The sequence below is a fragment of the Gavia stellata genome, chromosome 6, assembly GCF_030936135.1.
Source record: "Gavia stellata isolate bGavSte3 chromosome 6, bGavSte3.hap2, whole genome shotgun sequence".
NCBI lineage: Eukaryota > Metazoa > Chordata > Aves > Gaviiformes > Gaviidae > Gavia > Gavia stellata.
In genome coordinates, this window is record NC_082599.1 from 6,688,657 (window position 1) to 6,714,407 (window position 25,751).

The 25,751-nt window shown below is 41.5% G+C and overlaps 1 protein-coding gene across 1 annotated transcript in view; it reads left to right on the forward strand.

Moving 5' to 3' along the window:
* Positions 1–25,751, forward strand: part of LOC104259483 (sodium channel protein type 5 subunit alpha) — a 220,916-nt gene that overhangs the window by 64,724 nt on the left and 130,441 nt on the right. The window contains exons 7-8 of the mRNA XM_059819059.1: positions 801–1,031; positions 16,382–16,445. Of these exons, the coding sequence (XP_059675042.1) occupies positions 801–1,031; positions 16,382–16,445 (295 nt within the window). The remainder of the gene's footprint in view (positions 1–800; positions 1,032–16,381; positions 16,446–25,751) is intronic.

The following is a 25,751-nucleotide window of genomic DNA, read 5'->3' on the forward strand; positions in this document are numbered from 1 at the left end:
TTTTGAGAAAGTTGTATAATTATTTATATCTGTGTATTTATAGAATAATAAACTGAAGCTAGTGTTACAGGGTGAAATAACACAGGAGAAGCTAATTTGTGTGACCCAAGCCTTTGGTGTTTGTAATAAGGTGATTTATCTACCCTGGCAGCGTATTATAAAATTATTAACTTCGCCTAGGTATTGTTGGAGACTCAGGTTGTTTTACTCAAATAGTTTGCACTGAGTTTATTTGATTGCCCATATTATTTGTTTTATTTCTAATCCCAAATTCTTGTTGTTTTAAGCAAATGAATTGAAGGCAGAGGAATTATTCATATGAGGACAGCGAGCTGGATTTGGCACTAAAATCAGAGAATAAATAACATTTCCGTACCTCTTCATCTGTTTATATGAGGGATAAAGTTATCAGAATCACCTGAGTGATTTAAAACTAATTTACATTCTCAAAATTCAATGGGATTTAGGCTTTACAGCCTTTACTGCAACTTCAGTACATTCTGTATTTTCTTTATCCATGGATATTTTTGTATCTCACTTTTTCTCCATCCAGTTCTTTCCCTCCTTTTTTAAACCAGTGTTTGTGTAAGAGTAATACCAAGACTTTTGTCCAGACAAAAGTAGGCCAAACTAAACGTTCATAGTGATCACTTGTCTCTTGTTTCTACCATCCAGTTACAAACATGCAGTAGAAACCCTTCAGATTTTCCTTCCCATGGAGAATTTTGTCATGAAAAGCAGCTATCTGCAGACATACTTCAGCCTCTCAGCCTATAAACTCTTGGCTTTTATCTCCCTAGGGCTGAAGACCATTGTAGGGGCACTTATCCAGTCTGTTAAGAAACTTGCTGATGTGATGATCCTGACCGTTTTCTGCTTGAGTGTCTTTGCCCTCATAGGCCTCCAGCTCTTCATGGGCAACTTGCGACACAAGTGTGTCAGGGACTACACCAAGTTTAACTCCACCAATGGCACATTGTACTTGGATGGTAGGACGTGGAATACCTCAGAGGAATTTCTTAGTGATCCAGGTAAGCTCTTCTTCATCCTGTTATCTGCTTGTTAGTTGTTTTTTTTTAAATTATTATTATATTGATCAAAAACTGTATGTGAATCAGCAAATGCAGCATTACGTGACTACCGGCTCTTCATGATGTTGATGTGGTTTCGAAAGATCTAAGTAGCATTTTCTCATCTCTGTGGTGACTTCACAGTTCATGCTGAAACTATTTCTAGTGCTTTGCTATGATACAGACTAAGGCCTTTGTTGCATCATTGATGATTTTCAGAGTTTTAGGATGTCTCATGATATTTTTCTAAAAGCTCCCTTTCCTGGAATCAGGTGATCACATGAAAATTTCAACTCTGTGTGTGGGTCTGGTTTGCACACTCTTTCTTTAACACAGTTTATAGCTCTTGTATTTTCTAGCAAGACTTCAAAATTTGAATTAAGAGTCTTAAAAAATCAAAAAGCGAAGCAGGGCAATTCAGTATTTATTAATCTGAAAAATCCCAAGAGCATTTTTTAAAGAAATCTTATGCTATTAGGGCCGTAACTCATTATCTGGCTTGGGCCATCCTGCAGTATCTGGTGCTCTGATGTTTATTATCAAAAGGCTCGTTTTTTAGGCCAAAGCAATTTTTAATACTCTACAGTCTGCTATACTTTGAATTACAATGAAATAGGTTCACTGAACTAATTTATTAACATTTGGGGGGGGGGGGAGCATTTCATGTAAATAAAGTTCAGAAAGTAAACAAGAGGCCCAGCCGTTGCTGCTCCAAAACCCTTTGAGTCACAGGACCCACACCAATTGCAATGGACATGGACTCACATCTAAAACAACTCAATGATGCTCTTGCGGGAAGGAAGCAGCCAGACTGATGTGCATTGGTAGAAACTTATGACCAGTGACCTTTGGTATTTTATTTTGAGAAGAAGAATGAATCACAGAGTCAACTCATTAACTGGAAGTTTGGTTGGGAGGAAGAGACATAGTGTCATGGGGTAACTCTGCTCTAACTCTGCAGACCCTACAGTCCTCATTCCTGTATCTCCAACCACCTGCACTATAAAACCCCTGAGCCTGACTCCTGGGAGTTGCCTGGCTTGACCCAGGGCACTGTTGAATGCTTAGCATAAGGTTGCCTCCAACCCCTGTAGGGTTCTCAGCATTGTACACCTCTTCAGCCAGGCTACATGGTCCAGGGATTGGGCCAAGGGCAGCCCCACCATTTCCCACTGGTGACTGCTGGCCTTTCTGCTCAATTCCTCTCCCTGCAGTCTGAGCAGCCCTGGAAGCAGTGGTGTTAGAAAAGTTTCATTCAAGGAATAAAAACCTCAGCCTTGGTGTCTTTAATGCATGATGTGGTTGATGCAGCATTAAGGAAGGGCAGCTCACGAAGCTCTGGCTGAGTGAGGGTTGTCTTTGGGACTGATCCTGGCCATCGGATGATGCGTCCTCTCAAAGTCCCTGTATTAGAGCCTCTTGTCAGCTGGGAGAACTCTGTGCTACAGCTAAAAAACCCACACTGGACATATGCTGGCCTGTGATGAGCCTGCTGACATGTTTTCCCACCTATGCTCTCTGTGTTTCTAGCTTGGAGATGAGCGCTTGGGGAGCTAGCAAAGATATCTCTGCACCTGTGGTGGATTAATGCACTTCACGGCTCCTCCACCCACAGATAACTGACAGCTGTGTGAGGTGCTGCTCTCCCTCTCTCATAGAGGTGTTGAGAGGTAAAATAGTGATGGGTGGAGGCATAAAGCCCTGCAGTAAAGGTGAAGGGATGAAATGGAGTTGTGAAGATAGTCTGACTCTCTGGAAATGGAAGTAGGGTAAATGTACCACTGGATAGTCTCTGTAAAAATATAGCTAATGTCAGGGCCAGCTGCAACATTGCTTTAAATGGGAGCTAGCTAGCTGCTAGCATACCATGAGCAAGTTTATTTGTGTAGTCCTGATGATATGAGGAGGAGGGGAGAAGCTCCCATAAATCCAGCAACAGTTAATGTGGTCATGACAATATTCTTGTTATGGCTAAAGGAGATTTGCCTATTACAACGATATCAACTTGGTGAGATACTGGATTAAAATAAATTAAAATTCAACCATGTGGTATTAATAGTAAATAACAATAATATCAATTAATGTTTTCATGGTTTTGTAGTATCTGAAAATAAAGACATGGTGCGTTATGGCAAACAGCCATCACTTATGGTGGATGGACAAAAATGATTTAAATAGTTGAAGTGTTGAGTCAGTGCAGCAGGCCACTGAAGAACAAGAAGAAAAGTAGATTTATAGGAAAAATGTACTGACCTCTGAATAAGAATAATGAAGTGTTCCTTGAAATGCTGGAGAAGGTGGCTTAGCTATTAGGCTAGGGAGAGCAATATTAAGTAGGATTTTCATTTAATGTTGACTATTGCACTAAAGCAATTCAAAAATGGAAGGACTGGCTCGTTTTGTAACTAGATGGGATAGTGCTTTATATTTCATTTTGCATGATTATTATGGTGAAATGAAGTCACTGTTTAACAGAGCAGTACTGACCACAATTTAATAACAGTCAGAATTTCAAGGACTGCAGGGAATTAAGCAATACATGCAGTTAGATTAAAGTGTAGGCAGACCAAATTAGATAAAAAGAGGAATATATTAAGAAACAGAGCAGTGTCAGTGTTTATTTTGTAGAAGAACTAGAGAAGAAAATTGGTCAACATGTTGAGATAGAGTTCACTTGAAGGGAGCACAGACAATTACAAAAGCTCTTTGGAGACTTCAAAACCAATGTGGCTGACTCACTTAGTTTGGAGCAGGGATACTAATCTAAAAAACAGAAAACAGAAACCTGAAGTACTGCAGAGATTCATAATAACACTATAAAAAAAAAAGGGATGTAAAGAAATAAAGGAGTGAAAAACACTCAAAAGTAAAATTGGAAAAATGAATTGTTAATTCTGTTCATCAGGACACCAAAATAGAGATTCCAAACAGGGTGATATGCCAGTTCTGTACTTCTTGGAGAGCAAAAGTTTGCTTTGGATTCTTTGAGAGTTTTTAATATTTTAAAGGACAGCAAGGGGCCTCTGAAATGGCATCACCCTCCTCTTGTGCCTTTGAACATTTTTTTCATGAATGGAAAAACAAAAACAAGTGAAACCCCTTAAAAGGGTAATACAGTGAAGAATTGCCTGGTGTTGCAGAGGAAATAGCTGAGAGACTTAGTCATGATGTGCAAAGTAAGATAAGAACAGGGTTTTCAGTCTTTCCAAGCCCTTTTTAGCTTGAGATAACTGTGTGCTACAGGCACTTGGTTCAGGACATTTTGGTTTTACAGAAGGCCTGGGATAGCTTCAGCTCTGCTTTTTTATTAAAAACTGACTTGGTATCTGGACTAAATTGTATCCTCTTTCCTTAGCTCCTTTCAGCCCCCAGGTAGGAAATTTTTTCTCATGCCTTCTCAATCCTCTTGTTTTGATTTTATAGATGGGGAAAAAAGTCAGTTTATAAACTTCGTTTGCATCATCATTGCCTTAACCACCTTATGTGATAACACTTGATTTTTGGTTGATCCTTGAGGAAATAACCACCGTGTCTTCAGAGTTCAGGAACTCCTGTCCTTAGCTACACTCTCAAGACGCACATGGACTTTCCTGCTTTACCACTGTGGTCACCACGTCTTTCTTGGCTGATAGTGCAGATGCTGCCCGGCCCCTCTGCTACTCCTGTTCCTGCCTTCACGACCAGTAAAGGCAACATACCAGCACTACTAGTGGTGGTGGCAGAAACTGTGGTGGCAGAAGAAAAAATCTTTTTTTCCTAAATCTGGAAGAAAAAAAAAAAAAAAAAAAAAATTGGTCCATTTCTGTGTGTGATAGATCCATAAGCAGTCAGCCCCCACCACCTCCCTTTTCAGGCCTTTGGCTGTTACTTAATCTCTCTTCCATGAAGTTGTCAATCCTACATTGCAAGGTTGCTAGCGTTGTTGAGAATTGTTGGGTTCTCTCTTCCTGCTGTGCGTCTGTCATAAGACAATCATATAAACCAAATCCCATAAGGAGTAAGGACTTCCTACCTATCCACCCAACACTCTGCTTGTTCTTTCCGTTATATTTTGATGGCTCAATATTTTGATGGCTCCTGCAGCAGGAGGAAATGCCAGGTAACATGGGAAGCAAGGGACAGAACTCTTAAGCATGGGGATTCAGTGGGAAAATTCACACTGAGAGATCTCTTCCATTTAGCTTCACTAATCAGTGAGTCCTAGGATACAAAAGTGACACTGAATATTCCTGATCAGGCTGTCAAGAAGGGGACTTTCTTCGCGTTGTCATCAAAAGCTTACTTCTGTGTAAGCAACTTCATCTAAGCTACTGCAGGTGCCTCTGGTTTCTCAGCTTAGTTACTGGGCACAGCGGTCATGGTAAGGTGAGATACCTGCTTAGTCTCTCCTCAACTCACAGTGGAGATGCAGGTCTAAAATCTGCCTTTTGGTGGGCACATCTATCTCATGATGAAGAGGAGGATTTTTCTATTCTTTCCACCGATTTAAATGACTCTAGGTCTTCGCAATTTACACACCAACCTCTAAGAAAGCGGCTTATCAGAAAAGTTATTCCAGTCTGGTTCTGCTTCCAATGAGTAATGCTTACCACTGCAAACCTAGGAAGGGGAAAAAGGAAGATTAATGCAGAAGTAGCTCATCAGGTCTCTCACCCTCCTCCGTAGGCCTGTTCTTTGCCTGTATGAATAGAGTGTGGGATGGAGGACAGTTGAGGAATAGATAGAATCAGGCTAAAAAAATTCTTGATGTCAGGTGCCAATGGTAAAGTTAAAATGGAGGCACAGCTCGTTCATCTGGGAAAACACGGACTACTGGTACGTAATTATTTTGCTACCTGCAATTCTAGATTTGGTAAGGGACTGCAATCAATAAGCCCAAGGAGGATTATTTTTAGACATTAATAATAACAAACCTGGGAATCTGAAGTTGTAGATACAGTAGTGCTCATGCATAAAAATGAAATTAAAGAAAAGTGCAAAATAGTGATAGTTTACATCCACAGCATTATGAAGATTATGTGATCAATATATCAATATCAAAGTTATTGAGCTGTCAGTTATCTTTAGGAGAGCTGATAGTTTAGAAATACCAGCTGCTTGAAAAACTGCAAGCTTACTTCCAATACTTGTAAAGATTTCTAGGAAAGCAGCTGCAAATAGCATGCTTGAAAGCCTGTCTTAGGTTGCAGTGTTTAAATTAAAGATGTGTTTGATGAAGTGAAGCTTTATGAAAGTGTGAGTCAGAGTGGATTGAAAGGTATATGATGTCAGATATGTCACTGGCTTAGAGAGAGAAAAGACGTGCCAATGGACTGAGTGTAGTTGATTCACATGGCTGGTGATTGTAGAATCTTTAATGTCATTTATGTATTCCATTACTAAAATGGATTATTGACTAGTCAGTAAGTAGTAAGTAGAAATCTGAGTTTAAATAGTGTGTACTTTTGTAGAGCAGGGCTCAATGTAAGTGCTGAACGCATAAGAAAAAACACTTAAGAAAATAACCTTAAACTGTAGTAAAATTATTATAAAATCACTTTTGAAATGATAGTCTCAAACCCCAGTATTTTCTTTTTCCTTAAACTAAATACCCTACTTAAGACACTGAAAGGGTCTTGTTTTCAAAGTGTTCAATGTATGTTTTCTCTCAAAATCAGTATCTTGCAAGGTAAAATAAAAACCTGTAATTTCTTTTAGATAATCCTGTCCAGAATGTTGAAGTAAAAAAAAATATAATAATAATAAAAAACCATTTAAGATTTATTAACCTTTTACAGGGAGCAATCAACTGCCATTTTTATAGCTTAAAAGAGGACTTTTCAAGGATGTTATTTTTTTCTTCCACACTAGTTTCTGGCATTCATTTCATGGCAGTGATTTTTCTCTTCTTCTGAAGTCAAAGTTACCAAAGGTCTGGGGAAAAAAGCTTTAATTATTAAAAAAAAAAAATGCAGATAAAGATCAATGTAGTATCTGTTTTGTCATCTCCAGTTAGACCTGGAAGACTTGTGGTTGCTTCAGGTTCTGTATTTGGAAAAGTGTATAAATGCATTAAGTTTAGGACCTTATTTTAGGTACCTACTCTTTGCAGCTCCAAATTACATCCAACAGAACGATAGGAGAGATTTGGAGAAGGAACTTTCTGAGGTGGCCTCTGGAGGAGCCTGTTTCATTTTCTATCCCTTAATCATACTAGGCAGCCTAGGGAGATGGTCCAACTAAACCAGCCACCGAAGGTTGAGGACTGTGAGCACTCTTCACAGATGACCTTCGGTTGCAGAGCAACTTGATGAACGTTGGTGTGATACCCATCCAAATCATGGTCGTCTTGGGTACCTGGGAAGGGATCACAGGCTTGTGAGAAGCAACTGGTCTTGCATGTAGCATGAATGCAATCAGAGCCAGTCTGACTTCTCGGAACTGATAAATCAGGAGCAGTTCGAGACCAATGTGAAATAATTCTAGAGTCTTTACACATCCTCCTCCTCATTGATGTCCTAGGTGTAATGCACTGTTGAAATAAACATGCATGGATGTTGATGCATGTATCTGTGAATATATAAATATATGTATGCGTGTATATAGATGTGTGTATGTCTCCTGCAAGCTCTGTGCCTGATTATTAGCTCTGCCTGATGAATTGCTTCATTTTTCCTTTCAGAATCACTGAAATGGAGCTATATGAGCAGATATTCTGAAACTGTATGAGGACTGTACAGAAAATAATGATGTCCAAGTCAGATAATAAATGTAGCAAGTTTGGGAAGAGCTGAAGTGTTTGAGGTGTTGTCTGAGGTGGTAATAGAAGACAGTGAGTGTTTGATGAGTAATTATGGAGGTGGGAGGAAAGAGGGAAGCAATAAATCAGGTTGAGACTGGAATAGGTGTTTTATTATGTATGATTGTATGTGAACCAATGATTAAAACAAAGAACCTCTCTGGGCTTTCAGACTGTGCTTGTCAGCATGGAATCTATTCACGTTACTCTGCCGTTAACTGTAAATATTGTGGCTTTGTTCAGGTGCTGTGGATCTTTTGATAAACAGCTTCATAAATGCTCAAACGTTAATGCTCTGATGTGTTATTAACATGGGTATTGTGCCTGTGCACTTTAATGTTTTAAGCTAAATAGAAAAAGAAGGTCCCAGGGGAAGAAGTGCAAGGATCAGAAAAACATAGGAATTGGTACTGTTGTATCCAATACAGTCTCTTCCTGACCATTCAATATGATTTTTTTTGGCCTTGTGGTGAAAGAGTAAGTTATTCTTTTGGAACAGTTTGTAAAAAAGGAGGATTTGTCTCCCAGATACATTTATTTTACTCTCATCACTGAATTACTGCTCCCAGAAAGGAGAGATCTACTAGCAGAAAGATCTGCCACAGAAGATTCAGACTGAACATTTTCAGAGTTCTCCTGCACCTTCCAAGTGTTCATAAACTATCAAATATACCACTTGACTCGCACAGCGGTGTTCAAAGCAGCATTTGAAAGGACCCCATGCATATCCTTTGGAGCCTGTTCATGCACTTCTGCTTGCTCCGGGTTCAGCAATAACGTGCCTTGCAAAGGCAAGAGGTAGTGTTCACTTTTAGTTCAGAACAGTCAGCCCAGGTGCACCGTGAGCCCACCAGCAGAGAATGGCTTGCATTCCTGGTGTCCCTTACTGCACTGTTTTTAAGGAATAAGTAAAGAAACATTTTCTCCTGATACTTTTTATCAATGCTGAATTCACCCAAGTGAAATGGAGATAAAATATGTGAATTGCCAGGCTCAGTCTGGCCTTGGTATTCCTACAGCAGCATCTGTATCTGTCTGTGGCACAGAGCAGCCCCGTGTGTTCTAGAATAAACTAATACAGCCTGAAGTATAGATATTTTTCTAAATTTTTATTAACATTAACTATTATAATTCTGGATATCCCGATCTACATAAGCAACAAATCTCTTTGAATGTCTTGGCCACATGGGCAGCCTGCAGCAGTAACTTCAGCAGTTGAAATGGCAAGTGTAGTGAAAAATATTTCCCTTATCTTTAGTTCTGAATATTTTTTTTCTTTTTTTTTTTTCTTTTTTCCCCCCTCCGTTTTCTTAGGGCAAAAAACATTGTTATCACGTTCTGTGACCGGGAGCACAGAAAGCTCTCTGTTCTCATTTTCCAGAATGCATGCTATTTTTGACTCTGATAGTCACCTCTTTTCTAAGATAAAAGATCTCCATTCTTTCAATTGCTCTTCTTATTAAACTTTACCCAGTCATTCTCATTACCTGCTTCTCAATACCCTCCAGTCCAGCAGTTACCCTATTGAAAGCAATACTGCGGTCTGTCTTCTGGATGAGACAAGCCACTGGTTTATAGGTTGTTTCCTGTATAGTACTCCATCCTGTTCCTCCTGCATCTCAATATTACTGTCTTCTTTGATCATAGCTTCATATTACATAAAAGTGTTGTCTAAGGGTCCCTAAAAAACCCATATCTCTTACCTGAACTGATACAGGGAGTTTAGAACTTGACAAGGTTATGGATGGATGAGATTTTCTCATTCTCTGTTTTACTTCACGTTCTGACAACATAATATCTCACTTTGCATTTCCCCACTCATTTTTTTTAGTGGGATAGGCCTCTTTAGTGTTCTTCATTCAGTCCTGGCCTTGGACTTGATTTACCTGGAAAACAGTACAGTAGATACTATGTATAGTAGATTTTGTCACGGCTCTGCTCACCCTCTTTTTCTCTTGTACTTATAAATGGAATAAAGTGGTGCAGATACAGCCCTCTGTTAGCCTGCAGAGATACTGCACATTGACTTTCCATCTTAACTTTTGTTTTCTGTCTCTTAGTCAGTTTTTATTCCAATGTATTTGTTTTCTTTATCACAGTACAAGCAGGAGTATTTTCTTCTATTTTTCTGCCATCTGTCTGTAATCACAAATGCATTCGACTCTTGTAGCAGCTTTTGATTTTAATTCTTTTGTGCGAAACGTATAAAAAAAAGTCCACAAAACACAAAACCTCTACAAAACTTCCAAAGAGCACACTTCAGCATTTTGTTCCCTATTCATGTGAAGCGTATGTCTCAACAAGTGGCACTACATATGCTTTTAGTTACATGCTAGGCAGCCTACAGCCCTAAGAGCATGGGTCTGCGTGACTGGTCAGACACAGAGACACGGAAGGAGGTTATGTGAAGATGTTTAAAAGCCAGCACGCGTATTTATTGCTAGTCATTGTCTCCTGTCTCGTCTTCCTTGGGATGCTCATGAACTTGGCATGGTCCCCAAGCCAATTTGACAGCCTTGGCAGAGCATCTAAATTCTCCGCTCCCCTCTGGTCTGCAGCTCCAAATGCTCCTGATGTGCTTTTCCTTCCCTCGGACCATACAGGCAGCATGAACCAGGTACCGTGGATCTTTGAGGCTTTCAGAGCTTCTTCTTAGTGCACGGGAGCCATCTAGCAGAGGGCTTGATTGATGTTTTTAGTGGCTTTTTCTCAAAGAGGGAAAAAGCTGTACTATCAAAATTGGACACGTTCTTTTCTGTGCTACAGTGACTTCTGAGCCCTGGCTGGGAAATTGCTTCTTTGGCTTGTCTCGAGCACAGCGGAAAGCACTGATGGGAGCCTACCAGAGACACCTGAGCTGAAGGAGACCTATTTCCTCTCATCACCTTGTTGTATGGTTTTCTACGACCCCCTCCCAACCCCTCCACATCTCCTGCAGGATAACTCATGCCCAGAATTCAGGGCTGTAGTTACCCTAAAGTCAGGTATTAGCCAATGTTGTATATAAGATCCTCAAGAAAAAGTTGGCTGCTTGGACTCTGCCCCTCTACCCACCCAACCATCCTCACAATTAACTCCTCCTGTTCCTTTTTTAACTGAAGTTTTGAAAATATCCTCCCAGACGGTGAAGGGGTAAGGCAGCAGGAGAGAGCTGGGCCAGAAGGGAGTGCCCAGGGGAAGAGGGAGAGAAGGATGGGAAGCAAGAAGGGAGAGCAGAGCACCCAAGAGCCTGCGAAACCCCGCAGAAAGGCTGGCAGCAGCAAATGCCAGGGGACAGCAGAGGAGAGCCAGATCCCCTGTCATGGGGTGAGCAACAGGAGAGTAACTGATTATTATAATTATTTGCAACCCCTTTTAGCAGGGAAGAACTAACTGGCGGTGCCATTTATTCCCAAGCATTCTTCCCTAATAATACCCTTAATACATCCTGTTCCATCGCTTTTGTGAGGCATATTTTTCATCTTCAAACTCAATTTCATTTATTAGAGACTTCAGCGTGTGTGACACAGTGTGCACACAGCAAGTGCAGCAAGGATTCATTTTAATTATTATGTATTACTGAGAGGTACAGTGTGTTTGTGCCGGTGGGCGAAAGGGCAAGGAGGGGGTGTTATCTATTTTGTTTCTCTGTCACGTATCACAACTGTAAGGTGATGGGGCTTTCTGAATTGCATTTTAAATTTGGAATTGGGACGTTTGGTGGCTGTCAGTGCTCTGCGCCAGCTGAGGCGTGGGGAGAAAGCCTTCAACCAGCCCGTGTGGCTGCAATAAATAGTCTGAGATAACGGACACCTCTCTGAAGTTTTTGTTAGAAAGTCAGCCAGAGGACTCTACTCTGGGCAGTGACGATATTTGAATGCTGGTCTTTATGCAAGTGTGATAATATACAGGGTTTTTTTTCAAATTGGAATCAATTTGTTGTAAGACAAGTCAAAATAGAATTTCAGTTAAGTCTTCGAAGGAGGAACAGAAGCTGGACTCAGAAACCATGCTTTCTAAGCTGATTCTAACCTTTTCCATTTTTCTGAACTGGAAACTTTTCCTTTCTTTTGCATAGAAATGAGGAGGACTTCTACCCTGCAGCTCTGCTACCCTACTGGCTTTCTGCTTATTGGTGTGATGTACATGTGGAAAGTATAAGCTGCAGCATAATTTTAATTAGAATAAATTATTTTTTGAGGAAGTTTTTTTTTCTTAACTTGACAGGCGGAGCCATTGTGAGTGTTTCCTCTGTTAGAATTGCCTGGTGTGGAAGAAAGCAAAGCAGAAACCTGAAAGATAGTGATAAATCAGAAAAAGTCTAGAATGAAACAGCAGAAATGATGAGAAGCTTGAGGAACTGAATTTGGAAGGAAGACATTGCAAGAATAATCTAGAGGAATTTATGTATTTCCTCAGTACCTGCATACAGCAACTTTAAAACTAGGGTTAATGCTGTGTGCTTTGACCAGCGTAGGAGGCAGAGCACGGACTTGCAGGAGACACAGCAACTGATGGTGTTACAGGAGGACAAAATGGGGTGATACATTTTCATCTTCCTAATGCTGTTGCAAACTTAAGCTTTAAGGGACCACCAATTGTTAGGGCTTCTACCAAGCTTCTTGGTGTCCCTGGAAAGCCAGGAGCTCTGAGGATGTCGGAGAGATTGAATTACTCTGGGTTGATGTAAATGTAACTGAGAGCTGGGTTAGTGAACATTATTTCCTGGTCTGTCTTTAGCATAAGGCCTCTTTGCTGGTGATGGGGAAAAGCAGACATTACTCCACTCCACAGTCACAGTGTTTTGCTGTCTGGGCTCTGTGTCACATCTAAAGACAAACATCAGTAGTCCCTACCAAATAATAATGTAATGTGTAACAACTGTGCTAGGTAATATTTGTTATTAATCTTTCCTCAAAACAATTAAGTGAATTCATTGGAGGAGTGTTTTTGATGCTACAGGTGTGTTAATGTCAATGCCAAGGAAGATGTGATTCATAGCAGATGGAGGTAAACCTCTACTATTTTCCATCTAATTGGCACAGGTACTAGTTGCAGTGAGGTTATAGTAGCGTGAGCTTCGTCATACCCTGTACACAGCAAGGGGTGTGGGTTTGGGCCAAATCATTACTGGTACTGGTGCTTCAGCCACTTTGACCGAAGGAGTTGCCATCATCTTGCTGTCCTTTGCAGGTAGACAAAACTCTGTAAGAAGGTAATAAGCTGCTCATGAGCACTCACTTTACAGGATTATTTTACTGAATTCAGGACCTCTAAAACATAAGCCCTGAGAAAACAACACCAACATATGGATTCATCATACACCTGTTTAATGGCAATAGAATTGACCTAACACGAGTAATACTATGTCAGGAGCATTAGAGATACAGGGTCTTAGTATGTATTTATAAGGCTCAGGCACAAATATGCATATGTTTTGGAGAAGATAACATCTGGTTACTAGAAAACATATTTCTGTTGACTTTTTGACTGCTGAGTACTGACAGGAAATGTTTTGTATTATTGAAAAATACATGAGTTTATTTGGCAACAATGGAGTAAATAATGTCTCACTGACCAGAAACTGATATGAAGCCAGTGTTATTCTGACCATTTTTTAAAAATTCTTTTAATATGATCAAGTAGTTATCTTACTTTGGAAATTCCCATAGAAAAGTTCCTAAAAGGCATTGTACACACCATAAATGTGACATCAACATTTTTGTAAAGATGGTAGGAAAAAAAAAAGATAATTTCCTTTGGAAAGAATGGCGTGTTGCATATAGATTATGTACACACATGCACACATACAAATGTCATTGTTGTGGCTTGATTTTACTTTAAAAATTGGGAAAAGAAATCTAATATGGAAGTTTTCAGTTCTGTTTTCCACTTTCATTTTTCTATTTTGTTTCTCACTGACATGCAGAAATTTTTCAGTGAAAAACCTGACAAAACAAAACAAAAACTAATTGGAATCTTCCAAGACAATGAAAAAGTCATCATGTTTTCAGGTGGTGTTGACCAGTTTGAGCAGTCTATGTTTCAGAGAGAAAATCCTACTGCAAGTGAAAAAGGAGTTTTACGTTCTTTGTCCATGTTAGAGTTAACTGATGGAAAGCTGAGACCATGGGTTAATATGATACCAAGGTGGTTCGTTCTTAAAAGCAAGAGTGATGACTGCTTGCTTCTTAAAGACCTCTGATTACCCAGCATGCTTGATCGAAATCCAAACCAATTTGCTTTGAATGACAAATTGATTGTTGTGCACATTTTTGATAATACAGTGATTTGTATCCTTGGGTATAATACTGTAATCCCCCCTTCATTTACCAGTAGGGAATCAGCAATTTGGCTCTTCCTCAGGCTGAAGTTTGGCATGGTAGCTGTGACACTCTGTTGCGCAGTTGCAGACTCCATGGTGAAGATACCCCCTCCCAGCAGCATCTACACACTGGTTCCTCAGCATGCATTTCATAGAACTCTTTGGCACCTACCATATTGCTTGTTTTGGAAATGTAAATCCTTAAGTCAGCAGCAGATGACAGAATTTTGTCTTTTCTTGAGATTTTAAATTTCTTGTTTGCACACAGAGTCTCCTTTTCCTCCTTACTTCTGTGCTCTGACTCTGTTCTCATCTTCTGATTTGGCTGACCAGGAGGTGTTGGTTCGGTCTGCGACCAGCACTGAGTTCCAGAGCTTCAGTCATTCCTCGAAGAAAGTGGTCAACACACAGTGACAGATCTATGGTCCTCCTGGTCTTAGGATTTGCAGTATGAAAAGTTGCAATTCCCAGGGAGTAGTGCATGTTTGTGAAGCTCAGGGTACCCCATGTGGTGACCATTTCATAACAAGGTGCAGAACCTCGGCAGTTGTTTGTCTGTCTCTTATATCATGGCTGTGCCATATTTCTTCCGTACCCAGAGTCTGATGGGTTTGTGTCACTATGTATCCCAAATAAGATACTGTCTGTCTGGAGAAAAGCAGACGTCTTTCACTGGCAGAAGTGGAGGGTGAAAGGAGATGGAAGACATGACATCCTTCCCCCATTTGTGGTGACTGATCACAGAACTTTAACCATATTGAATATCTGGCTGTTGCTGTCAGTCAAGATGCTTCCATAGAAAGCCCACATGTAAGACAAAGTGGAAAAGCATACAGTCTGAGCAGGATATATGCTCTGATGACTTGTGAACACCATCACGTGCCCTCGTAACCACAAGCTCATGGACAGTAATTCCCTCTTGGCATGCAGCAGGGCAGGGCTTTTCCACTGCTCACAGCTTACTGAGAAAGCCACAGCACATCTGTTCGGTGGCTTGTGCCATTGAGCATTCTTTGCATAGCCTGCCTGGATAAGCTGTCACTCTTGATTTTTTAAAACATTTCACAACAGAGGGTTAGCCTAGAATGGAGAACCTCTTCCAAGCATCATCTGCAGAGGCCACTCTGCTCCCAAACACATGCTGTGCAAGGCTGCCACCGTCATGTCTTGTGTCAACAGGGGATCCCGTCCTCTCTGCTGCAGCCAAGCACACTGGTGTATCTACCTTCCATCAGTCAGCTGCTGTCCTCTGTTTTGCATTTATTATGTTTCTAGATCAATGCTTTTATCCATTCTTTCATGCCACCATTCAGGTTCTAGAGATGCTCCTTAGAACATCTCCTTTCTCCAGACAGTCTCTGGAAAACTGACTTTGCTTATCCTTTTGAGAAGAAGTTGGCCTCCTGTTCTGTTTCTCCGAATGTCAGACTTTGTTGGCTGGGGCTAGAAGAGGGAGTGCGTACACAAAGGCTCTCATTAGCCTGGGGATGCTAATTTCCTTAAGCCTCATTGAGAGTCAACCAGGGAATGATCCAGAGCACTTAAATTTAGCTTGCTCCTCTGAGTCTCCCTCGAGAAGTGTCTGTCTCTCTCCATTGCTGTTACAGATGACTGCGTTGATAAATATTTGTCTTTATGGATAATTTCTTGTTTGCTTGATCTTTAACAGAGTGCATTTTTCTGTTTCTTTTGCTTTAAACTGTATGTTTTCTATGCTGAGCAGAATCCACCAGATTGGGGGAGTGGGCTGCTTTGTTAGTATTATTACATTTTGACTTATAGCTGGTTGCATTTTTAACCTATGAGTCAGGAATTTCTATCACAAACTTCAATTAATATGTATCTCATCAGTGTAGAGTCTAAAAGTTATAGGCAAGCTTACAGTTCACTACATAGTGCTATGCTGAATTCAGTAACAATGTTCTCGGTTAGAACAGCCGGGGACATGGCTAGACGATTTTTCCTGCAAACATTGCCCGCAGCCCTGCTGCCACCGTATTAAACTGGTCAGATCTGGAATACGAACAGCAAGTGCTTAAAGAGCTTTGAAAAACATATATTTGTTTTTACAATTTATAAAAGTTAAAATTAGCAAAACAAAGCAAAAGCATGCCATTCATCTCTCAATTACTGTCCCAATTGAATATACTGGTTGGTGGATGATATTTGTGAGTGGCATCATTTCTAGAATGTACTTGTTAAAAAGCCATTTCTCTATTTCTGTTGCAGTGAACTATTTCATAAAAAATGGTACAGAAGATGTGCTACTGTGCGGCAATAGCACTGATGCTGGGTAAGTGCTTTAAAAATATCTTCACTTCTGGTTTGTTTCTGTTGTGAGTTTGTTTTTTTTTTTTTCTACGTTTTCCTTCAGTTCTGTCCACTTCTCACCAGCATGAAGTAGAGAGTTCAACTTCCTTGTGTCAGTTGTAATAGGAGAGAGGATAATGACAATATTGTGCATAGTAATACAATTTTCTGAACTGTAGGGAAGAGAAGTTTGTGTGTGTCACTTATCCAGGTCTAAAATCTTTAGGGCCTTATTACAGTTCTTTTTCAATACATTTAAATTTCTCAGTAAAAAAAAATAGTGAAAACTAAGTAACACTTTGGCTGACTGGAGAGTATTGTAAAGGAAATGAAAGAGGAATAAAAACAGAAAAGCTGGAGGGATTTAGACTGCTGATGAATTCTTGGCTTTTGGCAAAGGAAGATAAACAAATCAACAAATGCTAGTCCCCAAAATAACATGCTTTGGAGGTGGGAAGATAATCAGTTTTGAGTTGTGATCTACATTTGTACATGGTATGTTTATAGACTGCACGTGTTTCGTTTTCTTATAGTATAGACAGTGAAGAGATGAATAATAATTCCTGTGGTATACTAACTTACTCTGCACAAAGGACTTTATTCATATCCCTATCATCTCTAGATGCTAATGGTTCCTCCTGCATCCAGTCATTAGGGTCTAAGCGCATTGTGTGATGGTGTGATTTTGTTTGACAGGTTCTCATGATCTTGATGGAAATGGAAGAGTTCAATGGGATGGAGAGAGATGGGATCTTGTGTGAGCAGAGTTGATTATAAGCCATGCAAAGATTGTAGGCAGTTAGGAGTTGCAGGAAAAGGAAGACCTGGATGGATGGGCTTTTGATCTAAATATATGACAGTACTTGAACCAGGGAGGTGGATGACCTAGGTCAAGTGAGGGGAGGAGGTGAGATGATCTAGTTTTGGAAGGACATGTTTTGAGTTTGTGGAACTAAATGTGGAAGACTGAAAAAAATTAGGCTTTAAATTAGGAGGAACTTAATGTGAAAAGAGGCATGTGTGCACAGGGAGACAGCAGGAAGGTGAAGGGAAAATAAAATCTAAACTCGCTTATGGACAGGAGGATGAGAAAAGCCATTGGGTCCTGGACAGAGATGCTTTACTTTCCGCTGCCACTGTCTATATCTGTATTTACATAAAACAAAGAGAAAGCTGAAGTGTCAGCCTTCCCTCTGCATGTCTTGTGTGTCTGATCTGTATTGCCAGTCTCATTTAGACTGTAAGCTCCTTGGGCAGAGAGCCATGTTTTCCTCTTTGTTTGTTCCACGGAAGGTACAATGTCAGCATTCATTAATTAAGTGCTTTGTTGATTGTAATACATTGCATTTATCCAGGCTCAGGCTGGACTCCAAGACTGCTGGGATGTTTCCTGGGGATCCCAGGATTTGGCAATCTACCTGTGCTGGTGGACTTCTGCCTTTGCTAGCCAATAGACAGCAATACTGAGCAAAAAATGTTCAGCATAGCAACAATGTTTTGCACACCATGAAATATTATTTGTTGTTCTCCCTGATGACCTGAACCATGGTGGTGGCAGGCTGCTAAAGGAGGTTGATAAGGTTATAGGTAGTCTGTGAGACATAGTTTAGGGACTATTGCTTTGGAATTGTCCAAATGGTGGGAAGTTAAATAACAATCCAATAACCATGGAGTAGTAGTTTGTATGGATTTAAGAGTTGGGTTCTAGCAAGGCATATTAGCAAAACCACCCTTATTTCCTTCCCTAGAAAGTCAATAAATTGCAACACGTCATCAAAAAGCCATGACTGGAGAAAGCCTCCAACGGAGGCACTATGCCCACGAGAGAGTCACAGCCTGAAACAGCCAGGGGAGAACTTCCAACTGTCATGTACAGGAAGGGGAAAATGCCACCTCCACACCCACAGTCCTTGTGCTTGTTTTGATAAACACATCAAAACTGTCAGTGTTTGTGCCATTAAGGAAACCCACTTTCCCTTTGTGCATCTGTTCTTTCTTCTTCAGCCTCTTCCTGTTTTAGTTAAGTATTTAATACCACTGGGTAAGATTTGGTTTTAAATGCCTAAAAATGGGAAATAAATATTCCTACTTATGTTGTTTTTAAGCTCGGGACTAGCAAGTATTGTCTCATCTGCTATACTTTGCACAGAGTTCCTGCCAGTCATCCACTTGTTTAAAGTCATGAAGATAATTACGATGATCCTAAGGCCCCAGGGGACTTGCAAAGTCATGTATTCCCACCTCTTAGGAGAGAGAGACCATCATGTACATGCTGACGTATCTAACAGAGTGGGATTTGCTTTCTCTTATCCTTCAATGGTCAAAGCCAAAAGCAAGTGTGTTCAATAGTAAAACACAAAATCTGAACACATAGGACCTTTTGGGATTGGTTGGACCACAGGATTAGAGGAGGTGAGTTAAGAGTGAGTGGATGCATCAGACTGTGGTTCCCCATCTATTAGTAATGAAATTAATGACAAGTGAGGATGCTTAAGTTGGGAACCCATCAAGGCATCAGGAAGAGGGGTAGGGAAAGGCAGTTGGCAAGGCTGTGTCTGAATGTGCACAGCATTTTTGGAGCGTGCTTCTGCTTCCAATTTGGAGCTTGAATTTATTAGCCTCTGGAGTACACTGAGGACCCCAAGGAAATGCGGGGAAGGGTGGTGTCATGTTTGGACTCCTGGAGGGATTTGTTGTTAGAGTGAGGGATATCTGTGTTGTGGCCGGGATATTAAATCTTGAGGTAATTGACAAAGCCATTTTAGTGCATTTTTAGAAGCATGGTAATGACACTCTGAGGTTTGGCTTGTTGCTGTTATTATAGAAGAGTGAAAAAAAATAATCTGAATAAATCTACTATGGCAATTATTAGGTGATAAGACTCAGATGGTCTGATGTAAGAGTGTGTAGTGATGGAGACTGCAACCTGAGCTGGAGCAGCAGGCCAAATGATCATCAGTGGATGCTATATCTCAGACAACCTAATTATCTCTTAGGTGGGGGCTTTATTACATTACTAGGAGGGACTGTTTTCTGAACAAGCACCCAAACTGCCAATAACGCAGGAGGTAATGGATCTAGCTAATATTGATTCTTGTTCAGAAGGGATTTGTATAGATGTATGTCACTCAACAGCAGCAAACATTTCTCTAGTACTTTAACTGGCAGCTGGAAGAAAAAAACATTTATTTATCCTTTTAGGTATGCTCAGGCAACCTCAAGGAGCTACTTTAAAAATCACATTGCAGAGACATGGTAGGAATACCGGGGAGATGGCATTTTTCTTGGTTGCACAAGGACTAACCTGTCTGTGGGGTTTCCCATGTGTTGTCTCAGAAACTGTCTTCATGATGCTTGAAATTTGATTTTTCTTCATTTAATCAAATAGAACTTTTGTGTTGTTTTTCATTTTGTTTATCCAGCTGCATTTTTCCCCTTGATGTACTGTAAGAATTTTCGTTATATTTACAAGGAACAAAGAGTCCAATGGAAACAAGAAGTGATGTTTGAAGTAGAGAGAAAATCAAATGATTGTGATCAAAGATGTTCTTTGGCTCAAAGTGAACGCTAGTGACGTGTGCTTGGTGTTTCACAACAGGCACATTCAGACCACTACGTTAATGGAAAAATCATCTGCTCTGAGATGTGTGTCACAGATTGGTCAGACACTGGAAGCAGTGCTAACAGCAAGGCTCTTTTAACAAAAAAAAATGTAGTGTATTTGCAGAATTATTCATGTTTCTAGATGTGTTTCAGTGTTACATTTCATTGTTCTTTTGAATGTGGCTGCACCAGGATTCATCCAAGTTGGTTCTCTTTGCAGTTTTGGCTTGTTTTATTTGATTTGGTTAAAATAAATGGAGGAAGCTCAGGTAGTCTGATTTTCAAAGGGATTACAAATTCTATAAATTTGCTTTTCAATTTAATTCCCAGTGTAGTAGCTTATCCAACTTTGAACACCTTGTTTTAGCCTTGAAGAAGGTCCTGTAAAGATCTGGTGCAATGGTCAAATTGTAGCAGATCTTAGCTAGGAGCAGAAGCTGAAAGCTGCTCTAGCCTTCATGAAATCCAGTCTTAGCATCAAGTGGACTATGCTTTGCAAGGGCTATAGAAGAGCAGGTGATAGCAAGTAGCACCATTACACTGCCTACAATCAGGCATCATGGGCCTTTTCACAGAATCACAGAGTCACAGAATCACTAAGGTTGGAAAAGACCTGTAAGATCATCAAGTCCAACCATCAACTAACCCCACCATGCCCATTAAACCATGTCCCACAATGCCACGTCCACATGTTCCTTGAACACCTCCAGTGATGGTGACTCCACCACCTCCCTGGGCAGCCTGTTCCAGTGCTTCACCACTCTCTCAGTAAAGAAATTTTTCATAATAGCCAGTCTGAATCTCCCCTGGCGCAACTTGAGGACATTTCCTCTTGTCCTGTCACTCATCGCTTGGGAGAAGAGGCCAACACCCACCTCACCACAACCCCCTTTCAGGTAATTGTAGAGAGCGATGAGGTCTCCCCTCAGCCTCCTCTTCTCCAGACTGAACAACCCCAGCTCCCTCAGCCGCTCCTCATCAGACTTGTGCTCCAGACCCCTCACCAGCTCCGTCGCCCTTCTCTGGACACGCTCCAGCACCTCAATGTCCTTCTTGTAGTGAGGGGCCCAAAACTGAACACAGTATTCGAGGTGCGGCCTCACCAGCACCGAGTACAGGGGCACGATCCCCTCCCTACTCCTGCTGGCCACACTGTTTCTGATACAGGCCAGGATGCCGTTGGCCTTCTTGGCCACCTGGGCACACTGCTGGCTCACCTTCAACCGGCTGTCAATCAACACCCCCAGGTCCTTTTCTGCCAGGCAGCTTTCCATCCACTCGTCCCCAAGCCTGTAGCGTCGCATGGGGTTGTTGTGACCAAAGTGCAGGATCCGGCACTTGGCCTTTTTGAACTTCATCCAATTGGCCTGGGCCCATCAAGACACCTACCCTAATGTGTGAAAGTGACCCTTGAGGGCAAAATTACCACATATCCACAGATGAATATTTATGGTAATAGTGCCAAACGGAAGGCCTGTAGTTGGCTGCAGTGCTTTAGGGTGTGCTCAGGGACCTACAGCAAGGACAAACCCAGAACCTCTGTGCCTGGCCCCAGGCAACAGGACATGGCCAACACCAGGCAAGAAGCAAGGGAGCCTCCAAGGGCACTGCTGTCAGGAGGAGAGGCAGTCCTGATTCCACCTTCAGATCTAACGAGGCATCCTGCTAGAGCACATCAGCAGCGCGTCTACCAGGCATCGCCCTGCTGCGATCATCAGACCAAATCTGCCAGCGAGTGGGCTTCATGTCAGGCCGCACCAACCTGCTTCATGCCGCCCATGCAATTACAGCTTACTCCTTCTCCATGACTATTAACTATTCATTCTGATGAAATGACCAATACTGCAGGGTCCCATACTTCCCCACAGGGTAAAGACTTATGGGGGCTGCAGAAGCTTGGAATTATCTGTCCCTGAAAAAGAAAGCTACATTTAGGCTCTAAAGCATTTCCACTTTCATCCTGTTGTAATTTCACAGGGACATTTTTCTGCTGTGCATAGACTGCTGTTTTTTCTTCTGCTGCTGCCTGAAGGTTTGGAAGAGCAATAGAAACAGCAAGAAAATTTGTCCATTACGAGAAAGAGAAACAGACAAGATGCTATCAATGTACAAAGTAAACAAGCAGAAAGAAAGAGAAACTTATCTTTGTTCTTTGCACTTTTTCACTTGCAACTACAACAGGAAGCTGGCTTTTCAGAAACGTCTGCTTGTTTTATGTCAGTTGTGTCTCCTTCAGATCTCAAGGTCATACTGCTTAATTTTTTTTTCCATTTCGCATGATATGTCCTGTATATTCAGTTTATGGGTAGGAATAGTCTGTGAGATCATACTGACAATGAAAGCACATTTGCATCGTGTCTGTACTGATACTACCAAAAAGACTAGTGAACAGGAAGGAAAAGCAGCCAGTAAAGCTACTTCAGGATGCAACAAGAAAGCACCTTTGGCAACCGCATCCTAGTAACTGTTGCTATAGAAACTTTAGCTACCTTTATCCTCACTATGACCTTCATTTTTCTTAACAGGGTACATTAAAATAATGTACAGCATGGGACAAGATTCTATATGGTTTGGTAAATTCTGCTGTCACTGAGCTTATTGCATATAAGGGATGAAGGAGGGACCATGTGGTGTAGCTCTCCTCAAAGTTTTTGAGTGAATCCTAACTCTTTCTAAAATAACATCAGAAAAAAACTTTGTTTCCTTTTGTGGCATTTTACTAAGGTAATTAATACCAACACATAAAATTGCATCAGATGCTTGTTTTCATAGTCACCATGAATACAGAAATCAACACTTTTATGGTAGGTTCTCCACGCCACCATACTGTCAGTATTCTCATTACGGCATGTACACCGATGCAGCACTTTGATCTCTCTGAGCTATGGTAATATTCCTTTGCCTTTATGCATCCTCCACACAGTGATTTAAAGTCCCTTGAAAAGGCTTATCACACACCTCAAGGGTAGAGAAGAAACATGCACCATACGGAGGAGAATCACTGCTATCAGATGCTTCCACCAACGCTACTTTGCCTTGCACAGCCCAGCACTGCAGCTCTCAACCAGCCCTTGGCCGGCAGAGGGTCTGGAATGATGTCTATGTCCGCCAGAAGAACGTGTCAAACGGCATGCTTTCCCACAGCTCTTAGTCCCCTGACTACAAGCAAACATCCCCAGTGACACAACCCCAGTTGCACTGGAAATTGAGGAACTGCACCAGAGAATAATGTACCCAGTCGGTTCTTTTATTCTGCTGCTGGCAATTAGGACTGCTGTAGCTCTAAGTTGCCGGAACTTAAATCTGTATTATTATTATTATCATTATTATTACTACTACTACTACTACTACTACTTGTTTTCTTAACATAAAATGGCCCCAGATTCAGGCCATGTTGTGCTTGACACTGGACAAGTAGGGTGAGAAGAGCCCCCTTGGCTTGGAGGGTTTGCATTTCAGAGCTGCAGTCCTTGGATGGGTTGGGGTGAAGGTGGTGCTCAGGTGTCTTAGTTGCATATATGTACTCCTGGGGAGCGACAGGAATGGGTAAGGTCAGGAGAAACAACCAGTTGCAGGTCATCTCTGAACTAGGCAACTTTTTCAGGCAGGTCACGGTCTGGCAGCGTGTGTTTAACTTGCTGCATGAATGGGTCCATCCCACGGAGTGGGCTCCTGGGGAGCTTTGGCATGTGCCTAGTGGGACTGGTGTGTTTGTAACACTCACTAAATTCAGTCTGGTGGAGTACAGCTGGCTGATGGGAAAGGCTAGAAAGGTTGGTGGAGTGAGGAAGGGGATACAGTTCCCAAATATGACTTCTTCAAATGTCACCAAAGTGAGGGTGTTTTGGAAAGAATGAAGTGTGTTGTTTAAACTACCAGAGCTAATAATGTAATTACACCCCAGATTAGTAAGCAATATTAATGAATTATTATGATTTATTATTACGAATTATAATGAATTAATGAATTATTACAAACCTTCAGGCTGCACAGCATACCCTAAATGAATTTAACTAGATTCTGATGTAAATCACATAACCTTTTCCATCTACTCTGTGTTGGTCACAGTGACACATGAATGAGGATGGTTTTGTTTGCTCATGGTGAGAAAGCTTCTCGTTTGAGTATGAGAAAATACAGAAAGCAAGTATATCACCTGAAAGATGCTGCAGGGGCCATGGGAATAACTTTATGTATTATACAGGCTGAGGGGCAGCAAGAACAGTCCCCACTCCTCTAGATCAGTTGTGTATTTGGAAGATCATGTCTCTGGTTAAACAGCAGCAGTAGGGATTAAATCCAAATCCACTCAATTCTTAAGGATGGGTAATATTACCTCTTAGTCAAAGCTGTAATAAGCTCATCAGCCACATGAGAGAAGCAGACTGACTATGGGCTACGGTCTTCATTAAGCAGTAATCTATCATTATGTTTCTGATGATAAATTATTGCCCTGCGTTTTGTTTGATGGGTTAGGCAGAAGGTCCAGCGTCTGGCTGCTGGACTGAGTGAGAAGAAATGAGAGTTTGCTTGCCTTGCTGCAGCATGAAGTCTAAAAAAGCTACATTGCAGCAGAAAGAGTTCTTCCTCTCGCTGCTTGCATGTGTGTATAGAGGGGTCTGATGTCTCAGGCTGAAACGAGTGGTTTTCCATCCGCCTGAACAAGTAGCCAGTGGGGGAGTCTGAAACTTTTTTTGTGGATGCGAGTTGGTGGCATGCACAGGTCAGTGGGTGCTCTGAGCCTGTGAGCAAGCCTGCTCATGGGCACCTCCTTCCCTTTGCTCCTCCAGTTTCAGTGTCTGGTCAATGTTGCTCTTTATTCTGAGCTCTTCTTTTTTTTTAGTTTTGTTTTCTGTGACGTTTGGTTGGATTTGCTTGCACTTCCTTCCTTTCAGACCACTGGCACCCCTTGCTTTAATAAATGCCCTTCAAATTCTCTCTGACCCCTTAGATGCCTGGAGCGAGAGCTGCTGGGGGCTCCTAGTCAGACCTATCCAACATGAATCACGCCTCTGCGAGTCGGATGTTGGCTCTTAGATGGTAATTAATGGGGAGTTGTAAGTCAGACCCTCTAACCATGATTAGTCTTTAATATAACAGAACAAGAAAGAGCAGGGGAAGGAGAGCGACCTGTGACTGTCAGATGGAGCACCCGCTGACAGCAATGACTGGCTTTGGCTGGGGTGCTGCTGCCTTTCAGCCCCTTTCTCCTCCTTGTTTGGCTGCTGGTCTTCTCCCTCAAAGCCAAGGGAGGTGAGAAAACATGGACATTGCAGAGAAAAGCACTCAGGCCTGTGACCTGAAGGAGATCTAAGCCTCTCCTTTGTGGTCTGAAGACTTTAGCACAAAGAGGCAGGTCGAGGAAGACTCTGCCGTGCACATCAACAAGCCCTGGAGGCCACGGGCACTGTCTGTCCTTCTAGCTCTTACTGCCAGGCTTTGAAACCCCACCGTACTCACCAGGGTGGTTTCCATTCCTCTGGAATTAGCCTTGTGTAAAAGACGTCAGCTATAAACATTTCAGCTTGACTTCTGCATTCTGGGGCTTAAGCTGTGACCTAAGCAGAAACACTAAGGGGCACTTACCACAATATGTTTTTGGTTTTTTAATTTTTGGTGTGTCTGTGGTATGCACTTTATCTCCCATTATTGCTTCTTTCACAAGCAATTCAGTGTAGCAAGCCAT